The following is a 12,689-nucleotide window of genomic DNA, read 5'->3' as shown; positions in this document are numbered from 1 at the left end:
GAGAGAGAGAGAGAGAGAGAGAGAGAGAGAGAGAGAGAGAGACAGAGAGAGACACAGAGATAGAAAGGAAGAGAGAGAGAGGGGCAGAAAGAGAAAGAGAGAGAGAGAGAGAGAGAGAGAGAGAGAGAAGAGGGGGGGAGAGAGGGAGAGAGAGAGAGAGAAGGAGAGAGAGAGAGAGAAATACTTTAGTTTTGTTTTTAAGCCACAAGATATCGCTGTACAGTTTCTGTATGAGGCACATTACTAAGTCAATCGCAACAAATCAAGTCCGTACTTGACAATATCCCATATGACTCATCGACATAACATGGCATGATATTTCACAGCATGAATTCACCTACTTACTTACTATGCACTATCAGTGAATGAAGGATTTTGAGGCGAGTCACATCCACTAATATCGCAGTAGACGACATCGAAAGCATACTCGCTCATTTCACTGCTCATATTTAATCCAGCGCGGAATCTCTTACGACGGTTGATGTCTGTCTGGAACGATTACCACGGATAATGAATGCCGATGATCCATTCCAGAAGATTTCAAGGAATACATGCTTTTGATCATAACCCATCATAATGAGGGACAAAATACAACAGTCTGCATAAACGAAGACACAAGTACAAGTGGACAAAGTGGGGCACAGCCTACCACACATTTCTGCGGGCTCCTAGATTCACAGACAGCGGAGGAGATTTCGGTACTCCCATCCAACGTAGCAATATCATAAAGGAAGTTGTCTCCGTAAACCATCTCCAGTGATCTGCCAAGCTGTGGCGATTAAAAAACTCTGAATAAGTAACTATATGCTAAGCGAACATTATCATATGCGTGCGTGCGTGCGTGCGTACGTGCGTGCGTGAGAACGTATGTGCGCATAATTACGAAAAAGATGTATGTAGAATAGAAATCTCACGAAGATTAACTCAGATAAATCGAATCAAGATTTATCCTTGAACGATATAAGTAGTCCATTATCGCAATGATCCCGTCTTGTTGGTTAGTTTAAATTGCACACGCTACGCATGACGATCGATCTTTCTTACCTCGTTGAGTGTCCTACGCAGAATAGTGAGAGCATTGTGCAGCTGTGGTGACTGAAGTCCATGATGCTTCACCACGTGTCTGATGCTGGACAGTGTAATGACCATCAGTTCAGGCGTGCCATCCTTCAATACCTGCTTGCTGTGTCTCAGCTGCAATAATATACATGCACACACGAATCATGATATCAGCCTTAACTACCAAACAAAACGAAATTTACTACTAGGTACTTACTTACTTATTTACTAATACTTACTTACTAATACTTACTTACTTACTTACTTACTAATACTTACTTACTTACTTACTTACTGACTTATTACTAAACAATGAACGGACAACTTGTTAAAGCATCCATCAGAGCTATGCTGCGCCGAGCACGGGCTTGGCAAAAATTGCAGCAATTGCATTTGGCACTTAAAAAATTGCACCATCCTAGTTGCCCTGTACGATATTTATACTGCATGCATGGTGCTGCTGAGCATGCAGCAGCTGCCAATATATATATAATGTATAAATATACCCTTTTCGCAAACTCGCTGAGTAGTTGGAATGCATTACAAATCAGGACACCTATATAAATTTTACTATTAATTATATATAATAATAATATAATATATAACTATTATTAAACTATACTGAATTTCAGCAGGGGCAAAGATAAAATGTTCCGGGCAATGCCACCAGTTAACTTACCGCTCGCGAAAACTCGGCGACTATCTGCATCTCGACAAGAAATGTCTCATCTGCTGCTACGGCGACGTCAAGCTTGCCGGGTGACAAGTCATGCAGGATGGATTGTGAGCTCTTCAGTAGCTTCGTGGCATCACGTAGGTTTACTGGCACGTCCGAACTGGCGAACAACTTCGGGAACTTACAGTGGATGTCCATTACCTAAGAGATTTCACAGGTAGCACAATTAAGGCACTACTATATAGAGATGATTAAATCGAGATATTACTGTAATTTATTACTTCTAGTTTGTTTGTGATATAACTAAAAAATTTAAACGTCTTTCAGATTAATTTGGAGCCGGTTATAACTTATAACATATAGGCCTACACACAATATAGATCGGTGTTACACGCAATGGGCTACTATCCACACGGATTCGAAATAGAAAGTGTCATCTAAAGGACGATCCACGCTGCCTAAATTCCCTCCCGTGTTATCTAACATAACCGCGGGCGTGAAACATTAGAGCTTGTACACTTATCAGTAATAGCGAAACCAATTTAGAAATACCCACTGGTGATACGCACAATAAATAATATATAATAAATAGCACAACATAAAATTAAACATAAATATAAATAATAAATAAATATATAAATATATATATATATATATATATATATATATATATATACACACATATATATATATATATATAATTTCTTACACTGTGCATGCATTCCGGTCTAAATTCCATGACTACGGGGGATTTGTGAGGATACTTCTCCTTCACTCTCTCTTCAAGGGTGTTGAAGTTTACCCTACTGCCATCCTAGAGTAACAAAGAATTCTAGGTAATAAACTTTAAATGATATAATGACATACCTGGCGGTCGTACAACACATTTACACACGTACACAACACTATTCAATGCTTTTGGAAGCCGCCAATCCGTTTGGAATCCTCAATATTAAAACACAACGCCACATATGCCATAAATGAATTTGGAACAATCCAAGCAGATATGTGTTGGCGTGTATGTGTTTTTCACATATGGCCCACAGTACATTGTCGTTAACGTGAATCACAACAAATAATCATCGCACAATAAAGAAGGCAATGTTTCTACAAATCAGATGTACATGTCAAGTACCTCTTCTAGCGGAAATGCTTTAAATGAAAAGTCCAAATCCAGTCCTTCGAAATGTTCTAGCAGAACAACCACACTTGCTTCGGCCGCAAATTCCCTGCTTGATAGAGGTTCAAGCGGCTTCCAACTCGACTCCTGCACACAGTAAATGTTCAATGAATATAATTGTACGTAACTAACAAACATAATATAATAATATCAGGAGTGAATAATAATAGATTATTATTATTATTATTATTATTATTATTATTATTATCTATTATTATTCAATCCTGATAATATATATGTAGCGGTCATTGATATGAAAATGCTTATACTCGAGGTCTATTACACCTAGTCGACACCGTACACTAGCCGTAGTAAATTATATAGTACATCACCTCAGAATGCCTGATAATATTCCTATTTATTGTTATATGATACATATGCACACTAACCTCAACGCCCGTGTCAAGTCCAACTGCTATTGCATTAAGCTGAGCTAGCTGTGCAGGAGAAATAGCACCGAATTCGCGGTTGAAGGTCGTAAGTTTTGGACTATGGGCCACGTAGACCCGTTGCGTAGGAGTTGTTGCATAACAGCATCGGGCTGAAAAATCACAAGTCGCTGGTGAAACGGAATAGGCATACAAGCCAGCGAATGTTGGAAACTCAACACAACACATTGTGACACAAACATAAAAACTCAGTTACGTGTCTTTCTCCTTTCGTTTCCACTCCTATCGCCGTGTTCCTTCCTATACAACCGACTAGATGTCTACACCCTGCCATCAATGTTTCCAACAACGAGGTGGATTATACCAAAAGTACGTAATAGAGATGTACTCTAGCATATTACTATCTATGTACTCTCTACTGTCTCTCTGCTACTCTCTACTCGCTATACTCTCTCATACTCTCTATGTACTCTATATTATGATGTACTATAGAGATGTATATGTATTCCTACCAGAGGAGCTCCCGGCGGAGATGTCGGACAAGGACGGCTGGAGGGGCTTGGTCTGGGGTCCGAGCTAGCTCGACCAGATGATGATGATAGAGATATGTACCGTCTATTATGTACTCTTGATTATACTGAGGCATCTTCTTCGTTAACGAAACTCTGTATCGTTATCAGTTATGAGTTATGTATCGTTATCAGTTATGAGTTATGTATCGTTATCAGTTATGAGTTATGTATCGTTATCAGTTATCAGTTATGTATCGTTATCAGTTATGAGTTATGTATCGTTATCAGTTATGAGTTATGTATCGTTATCAGTTATCAGTTATGTATCGTTATCAGTTCAGCTGCTGCTGCGTGTTTCAGGCAGTACCCACCTAAATCTCAACATACTGAAAATATCCCCCACATGTACTTCTAGAGATAGTAGAGAACCATCAGGTTCAATACATGTAAACTAGGCGTACAACGCAGTTGCTAGCTAGCAACACGCGTACGAATGTAATACGCACCTATACTGCAGAGCGCAATGAGACATCCCAGACGAGGTAAATCAGAAAGCATCGAAGTCGTCATTGCATGAAGTCCGACACGCGTTTGCAACTGTTCGTTACTTCACTGTTGGTAGTAGCGCCGTCATTGCGACGGTCTGGGGTCAATCGTCTCTATACTATAGTCACCACGGTGTCATTCACACAAACCAGTCCTGATGACCACTGGCCCGGGGGCACTGCGACACTTCTGCTCGTTTGTCGTTTGTCAAACGTGTTATTTCGTTGTGAACAGACAGGGTGAGCAACCTTTGCAACACCCTATGTAGTACTGTGTTTTAGCTTTGAGATGGAGACATGGGCCATTTGGCACATTACTCATGCAAATGTCCAGCGACGGCCAGTGATTAGAACCAGAAGACATTAGCTACATACTTAAGAGCCGACATAGTTCAGCGTGGACAGAATGCTGGACTTTGCGATATATTCAAACGTCGCCCTTCTCATTCTGAAATGTTGTCTCCATTCTTCTTCACTAAAATTCAGTACAATTTGCTCCCAAAACAATTGTCCATGCCGTCTATCAAGCCTGCCTATCCGCTTATCCGCCAGACGCCCATAGCAATTGACGCCAGAAAAATGTGACGACCGATCATCGCTCTCTGTCTAACGTAAAACGGTGTAGCGTCCCCCCGAAGTCGGGCGGAGTAGGAATAACGGCGGCTCTTCTCCTCCCGCAAATTCCCTTTGGTGAGAAGTCGCTCCATTTAGCTAGCAGCAATTGCCAGGACAATGGTCCAACTTGCTTGGTAGCCCGCCCAAAATCAACATAATTTTCCATAGACTACCATTGCTCAACGATATCCAATTAGACGCAGCATCGAGATAATATTACGAGAAGCATGTAGCATTCTAGCCTACCGGTATCGAATGGTTTGAATTTTCGCGCGCGGAAACTAATTCGAACTGCGTATGCTTGACGTGACGTGAACTTCAAGTGTTTGTGCACGGTGGAGTTACCATGACAATTACGCCGGCTGTCTCGACACACACTCGGGTGGCTCTGAGAAACGCACCCCAGTATAAAACGACTTATCCGAGCTAAAGTTATCCGCTTCAGAGCGAGGCTAAGTCCTGTGCGGTCAGTATAAAACGGGACTTATCCCGTGCTAAATTATCCCGCGTTCAGCAGTAATTTTTCTTTAATTTATTTATTGAATTATATTATTATTTTTTTAAAACGACTTATCCCGAGCTAAAGTTATCCCGCTTCAGAAACGGGCTAAAGTCGTGCGCAGTATAAATGGGGCATAATATTGTGCGCATAATAGAAGCGGACGGTAAATTACACACACAATGCAAACCACACGTGCAAAAATACGCCACAATAATGACAAGACGTAACGGCATTCATTATATTTTTATAAGAGTCCTTTATTTATGAATAAATAAAACACAGAGAGGAAACCCAGGAATGTACGAACGCAAGTGGAGCTCAGTGGCCCACCTCGGCCCGTATCATAATGGCGGCGACAGCACCGAGTCACTCACTGCGCGCCGCATTATAAAAGAACAGTCGCCAAGACGCTGTCGTTACGCGTCCGCGTATATGAACGAGACATTAGACAAGGGTGAAAATGCTTGGCTGGTGGTGGAAAACCGACTCGCGAAGAGAGAAATCTGCGGTACTACATAATATACATTCAGCATATACGGTTGGCTGTTTATGCATTCGCCACCGTACACGCACGCGCACGCGCAGACACTGTACACAACTAATAATACACGCTACTGTCGATATCACTACGGATTGTACAGTCACACATAGGTCCTGCCACTTATTTCGTTACATACACACACACATACACGCACACACACGCACGCACGCACTTAACATTGTTCAGTAGTATTTATGTTGATGTTGCGAGAATGCAATGAGAAGAGGAAATCGAAAGCAGTAAACGAAAAACACGACGGAATCTCCCCGCAAAACACGCTAACATGCTTGACGTCATCAACACCGCTCGCTGTTGCTTGATAGGAACAGACTGTAACAATTATAAAATTTTCTATAAAATATAAGGGTAAACCAAAAAAATGGTTACGTGTAAAAAGCCCCACAATGAATGTAGCCCACACACATACATACATACAGACAGTCGCGAATAAGAAACCGCACCGCCACAAACGTGCCATTTGCGTTTCTCGTTCTAAAAATACAATTCGCGAGTGCAGTTGTACGGACACGCGTGACGAACACACGATGAAAGCTGAGCCTAGCTATTCCGAGAGACCCCCGGTACAGCTAGGATACCCTATAATGAACGTAAACTGCATGCAGATCCCCGAATGACGGAACATGCGGATGAATGACGGAACATACGCATGAACGCCAGGATATAGAGAATGTGACATAAACGTCACAGCATAGGGAGTCGATAGAGGGCGCCACGTCGCATGGCGTATACCGTCACAACGTTAGCTCACTCACACAACAGAAGTAATTCACATATCTCGTTTTTTTCCCCAGCGATAAAACGGTCATATTACACAAAAAAACAACCAACAACGAACGTATACATATCTGAAGTAATAAACGGGCTAAGCAAACAAGTATAAACTTCCTAATTGTAAACAAACTTCGTATATTGCACACCGCATGGGCAACCAGTTCCATTCGCTCCGTATCATCATCAGCAGTAGCTCTAGAGCATGGGTTCTTAACCTGTGGTCCATGGACCCCTTTGGGGTCCTTGGATGGGCTTCAGGGAGTCCGTGAACCAGGCGCATAAAAATTCGTGTTTATGTACTTATGTGCATTTTCTGGGGAGGTGTCCGTAGCTTTCACCAGATTCTCAAAGGGGTCCATGACTCAATGAAGGTTAAGAGACACTGCTCTAGAGCTATAGTTCTAGAGCTACATCAGCAGCAGCTCGCCACGCATACAATATCACGGCCAGCATGTATATGAGGATGGTACGCTACACTGAGCGACCAAATACACCGCGAATAATGGGACAACTGGCGACCGTCCATTTGCAAGTATAACGTGGCCAAACTATTCACTTCCTTTCAGACAGCTCTGATGATGCACACATCCACGCGAAACTGGAACCGACATACCACTACTACCTACCCTCCCAGTGTCTCACGGTACCACGGAACGAGAGTACGCGCGACAACTGGTCACCATTCGTTTACTACATGCCTATATATCCTTACAGGAGCTAATAATACCTATACTACTATATAATGCTACTAATAATAGGTATTATTAGCTCTTGATCCTTATTCTATCCCCCGGCACCATAAATACTGCACACATCTAGCTAGCTAGAGTTACACCGCGCCAAGGCAACGACTCAACACTGACAAACATCGATCGGAGACGGGACTACAGCTCTGTACACACAGCGCATCCTATTTATTACAGCATCTTCTCAGCACGCCCGCAGCTGTTCTTTTGCTGGTGAAATTATTCTGTTCTTTGACATTAGACTGTGGAGCTTTGAATCGCGCGGATAAACGATATCGTAACCCTACAAGGCAACGGCGAAGCACTGTGTGCTACTGGGTTACGTTCTCCTGTCTGAAACCTATGGCAGACGCGCGATTTTTTCATGCAACTTGACAGCGATTCTAGAATCGCTGTAGAAATTGCTGTAAAATCGCTACGTCTGCGGAAGTTGCGTAAATAAATACGCACGACAACGTAACTGAGCACCGCAAAGGTGAACCGGTGAGGCCCCCCCCCCCGCGCTACGTACTGGGCTACGTTTTCCCGTCTAAAGCTGGGTTTACACTACCAACTTCATGTTGGCGAATTTGCGAGTTGGACCAACTTCACAACTATACAACCGATAATCGGCAGTGTAAACGCAAAAGTTTCGATACCAACCGATCGATAGCAGCTAGTTGGGAGATTAGAACATGTTCCATTTTCACCAACTCGGAGTTGCCGAATTGCGAAATTGGTCCAACTCGCCAATTGGTCCGACTCCGAGTTGGCGAAAATAGAACATGTTCTAATCTCCCAACTAGTTGCTATCGATCGGTTGGTCGCACAACTTTCGTGTTTACACTGCCGATTGTCGGTTGTATAGTTGTGAAGTTGGTCCAACTCGCAAATTCGTCCACATTAAGTCGGTAGTGTGAACCCATCTTAATAGAGCCGCTGGTGCGCCAATGAGCGCATGACGAAGAGGTCGCGTGGAGTGTTGTTTATGAGGTTGGCGAGATTTAGAGAGGAGTGAAGCTGGAGTCTCGCGTTGCACACGTCTATCAGGTTACTGCACTTTGCAATGACGTCACGTAGAGTGGATCAGATATCTCTCTCCGTTACACACAAGTCAATCTCGTTAAAGCCAAGTCAATCTCGTTAGAGCCACGTCAAAACTCAGTCGGTCATTGGAACCAAACATTGCGCAGTGCTTTTGGAAACTCTATTTTTGCTATACGTCCGTGACGATAAAATGGTGAATAATTAATTAAAACCCAGCCACGCTTTACGATATTTGTTTCAATAAACGAAGACTTTCCTCACCCCAACCCACAAACTGACGTTCAACGACCAGTCAGGGACAAGAACAGTTACCAGCAGTAAAGTAAAACCTCCATAGATTGCGATTACTCAGATCTGGATTCGATCTCGAAATTGGAATCTCGATTGCTGGAGCTTTGGACTCGCGAGACAGCGCTGGTTCATTTTCATTGCCAATTATTTATTTAGGATGAGAAGTCTAGTGTTTGCTCGTTTACTGGCTTTTAAAGCGACAAGACAATCTTGCCGTCGTTGGTACCTCAACAAGGGGAGTAAAATTAGGTTCGTTAAAGATATTTGGAAGGTACATCGTATAGTGTGTTTCGGGTTAAACAACTACAATGACCACAGGAAGAAACTTTGATGCATTCCCGTAAAAATTTACCGTATTTACCCCAAGAATTAAAAGCCAATGTAAAGGTCTACTCTTGAACATCGCTGCATCAGTTACACCGACATTTATACATCAAGAATTGTAGACGGCCCTTTGACATCCGTATCTCGCTCAAACTCAACAGCAGCCAGGGACTTTTGCCAGGACAGCAGCCAGGGACTTTTGGAATGAGTCTAGAGACAGATATGATAAACCTCGAGTCGTTAATTTACGGCCGTTCCTTGCACAATTAGTCACTTCACATCTAGCATTACTGCTGCAAGGACGAGCCCGCTGGTGACATACAACATCCTGGGCGACATCACGAGCCAACTATACGATGCACGTACACGATGCACACATTCTACCTCAGATAAAGTTTAAAACGATACGATGTGCATTCGCGAAACTGACCTCAGTATAGAGGCTACATCATACACCTACTGTAAAACCTCTTGCGAAAATGATGGTGGCACCACAGACCATCAACGCTCGCATGGCCCTCGATGCGAACTTAGCAGAAAGAAAACTGATGCGCTTCATCGAATATAATTACATAAGTGCTAACTTGATAACACCGATCTTAACTACCACTAGATATCAGCACGTGCAATCTACCGGTCGGCATGATATTGCTACAGGGCTCAGGCTTGTCGTCTGGTGGTTGCGACGTCAAGTGCAGCTTCTCGCAATGAAGATGCAACGTGCTAACATCGTAGTGTGAAACACGCACACATATCCAGCAACCACGTGGCCACACACATGTCCATCCTTAATCTATTAGCGCTTTAGTGGATCCTCCAACTCCTACTCTTACGCTACAATACACAGTCTTGTCTCAGCAGAAAAAACAACATGACAGACAGTTAAAGTACGGTACAATGCTGAAGATAAGTATTACAATGATATCCTTGCCTATCTACGTATAGTTTACTATGCTTTACTCATTATTCTATCAAATTACAAGCAAACTAGGTTCTGCTACTACGTACCTGTATGCATTATAGTAAGAGCACAGGAAATAAGGCATATCAACACGTGTATCTAAATAAGTGCAACTGTCCAATAATTGTTTACCAAAGATCCATGGTAAGCCTATAAATTTGTAAACTATTATTTGTGAAAGTTCCATAGAGTTGTCTTGAGAAGTCTTGTATATATTTTTGTATATATGTAGACCAGTCTTGTGTTTGTGCTCACATTATATAATATAATTAACCTTACATACACGCGGTACACTACCCACTACACAACCAACACCATAATGTAATATTCAAATACTTTGAAAAACATTTCCAATATGCTCATGAACTAAATCACTAATGTCACTTGATGCTACCGTTTCATATAGCAAATACAACGTCTATCCAGGGTATGAACAGGATATCTATCATACGGATGTCTTGTTATCACAGTATTAAGGCAGGTTTTTGGTGGGTCGCAATGTGTGCTGATCAATGCCACCTACAGGTGGCAGCACACGACATCACTGTTACCACATTGGCGGTGTTATACCATAGAAGTAGAATAGAGGATAGAGATATAGAATAGAATATAGAATACTCAATAGAATAGAATATAGAATATAGAATAGAATAGAATAGAGAATATAGAATAGAATAGAGAATATACAGGATATAGAATAGAATAGAGAATATACAGGATATAGAATAGAGGATACAGATATAGTACCTCTATTCTACTTCTATGTGTTATACCCACGTCTGACGGACAACCTGATCCCATGTGCTACTGGACAATGTACTGTCAACTAGCTGGTCTTTCCCGCTTCACTGTTAAGTTAGTTGCTCCTACGTGAGAAAATTCGCCTGATACTGCAGTGACGATGAGTGAGTCATCGATTAAAAAACGAACTATTATAGCACCTGTGACCATACAAGGACAATCTCCTACAGCCAGAAGGTTACCCTCAACACACATGGGGCCAGGGGTGACGCAACGTATGTGCTCCCAATTAGACCAATTACTTGTGCACTAATTAATTCATAATAGTGCTGCCGTACAAGGAAGGCCTTTCCTCTCCAATGCTTTCAACGCAAATTGTATCGTACGGCCCTGATGTACGTGTGAGACCCAAATTCGACCGGGTGCTAATATTGCAATTGTGCAACTGCACAGATAGATCTACTCGCGTAGCCCTCCCTCCGCAGTAGTGAGGGGCTGCACGGTAAAACGACCGGATTTCGATGGAAAGAAGAGCAAACTGGTTTTTTTGAACACTAGACAATGACCAACTTTAGGGCAACATGACGTAATTTCGTCCGTAAGAAGTGAATAGTTGTCCTTTTTTTGGAAAATCGACACCGTCTGTTAACCATGAGCGAACCACTGCAAAAATGAAGGAATGCCATTCCTGCCTTATGTTCCTGACATGCTTTCCTTACTCAATGATATTCTTGCTTTTCTTTTTCTTTACTAGCACACAGATTGATGATCTATGTTCGTTCAACTGGTCACTATGATCCCCATCAACACTATCATACTTTCGTCTTCATCATCAAAATCAATGTCATCCTCATCATCATCATCACTACCATCATCACCATCACCACTATCATCGTCGTCGTCGTCATCGTCATCGTCATCGTCCCCATCGTCCCCATCATCACCACCATCAGATGATCGCTGCAGATCATCTATATAAAATCACGACCGTGATAAGCTACAACGATGCCCCCTGGTGGTGATTCTTAACACTACGTACAGCAAGGACATCTAACGTCGTACTGCCCTTCACAAAGTGAACATCGCAGCATACCAGCATTCCACCATCTAAGCATGCCAGCATTCACACACACACGGCCTCTCGATGTATGCCTTGCCCGGCTGGGCCCGTGAGGTTTACAGGGCAACACACACACACAGAGGGAGCCAGTAAACGCTACATCATGCTACCCGCCATCATCTGTTTGCGTGCGCAATCACGTTAACATAGGCGTAGAAATCTGATACAAATATTACGTACCGAATGAATTTCTTCGATGACCGATAAACCTAGCTGATGCAAGTTCCTGGTCAAAGAGAGGGCTTATAAATGGGGAATGTACCAGATACGGTGCAGTTATAGGCTATATAGACTAAGTAAGATGGCGCACTCATGTTTTTGTAAGAGTTGGTTTGACATCGGTCAGCACTTATTTTATGCTGGCACTACACTGTACAGTAGAGTCCTACATCACTTGTACATCAATTCGACAGTCAACACCTTCAATGTTCTACGTAACCGCGTGATGCAACCCACAGGCACTTGGAACGTCTCAATAAAAAATAAAAATGGCAAATAAACACGAAATGTATTTACTACCAAAGTCTTAATGTTTCTCTACTCTATTTCGCCTATAATCACCTGTAAATGCCGGTCAAATGCTCATCTGCAACGCACAAGTACAGCGCACGCTAGCTGCTGCACACTGACACATAAATATTATTATAGTGTCTATATAGTGACTATATA

General features: G+C 42.4%; 1 protein-coding gene across 1 annotated transcript in view; it reads right to left on the bottom strand.

The window, feature by feature from the left end:
- The window catches only part of LOC106806336, a gene marked incomplete at its 3' end in the record, with an annotated part of 6,169 nt that extends 1,641 nt beyond the window's left edge, over window positions 1–4,528 (bottom strand). The window contains 8 exon segments of the mRNA XM_014808242.1: window positions 350–489; window positions 650–769; window positions 1,045–1,194; window positions 1,739–1,936; window positions 2,445–2,549; window positions 2,871–3,002; window positions 3,305–3,456; window positions 4,323–4,528. Of these exon segments, the coding sequence (XP_014663728.1) occupies window positions 350–489; window positions 650–769; window positions 1,045–1,194; window positions 1,739–1,936; window positions 2,445–2,549; window positions 2,871–3,002; window positions 3,305–3,456; window positions 4,323–4,386 (1,061 nt within the window).
- Window positions 4,529–12,689: the final 8,161 nt, after the last annotated feature.

The sequence above is a fragment of the Priapulus caudatus genome, unplaced genomic scaffold (assembly GCF_000485595.1).
Source record: "Priapulus caudatus unplaced genomic scaffold, Priapulus_caudatus-5.0.1 Scaffold155, whole genome shotgun sequence".
In the NCBI taxonomy this organism is placed as follows: Eukaryota; Metazoa; Priapulida; class Priapulimorpha; order Priapulimorphida; family Priapulidae; genus Priapulus; species Priapulus caudatus.
This window is presented reverse-complemented; position numbering and strand designations above follow the sequence as displayed.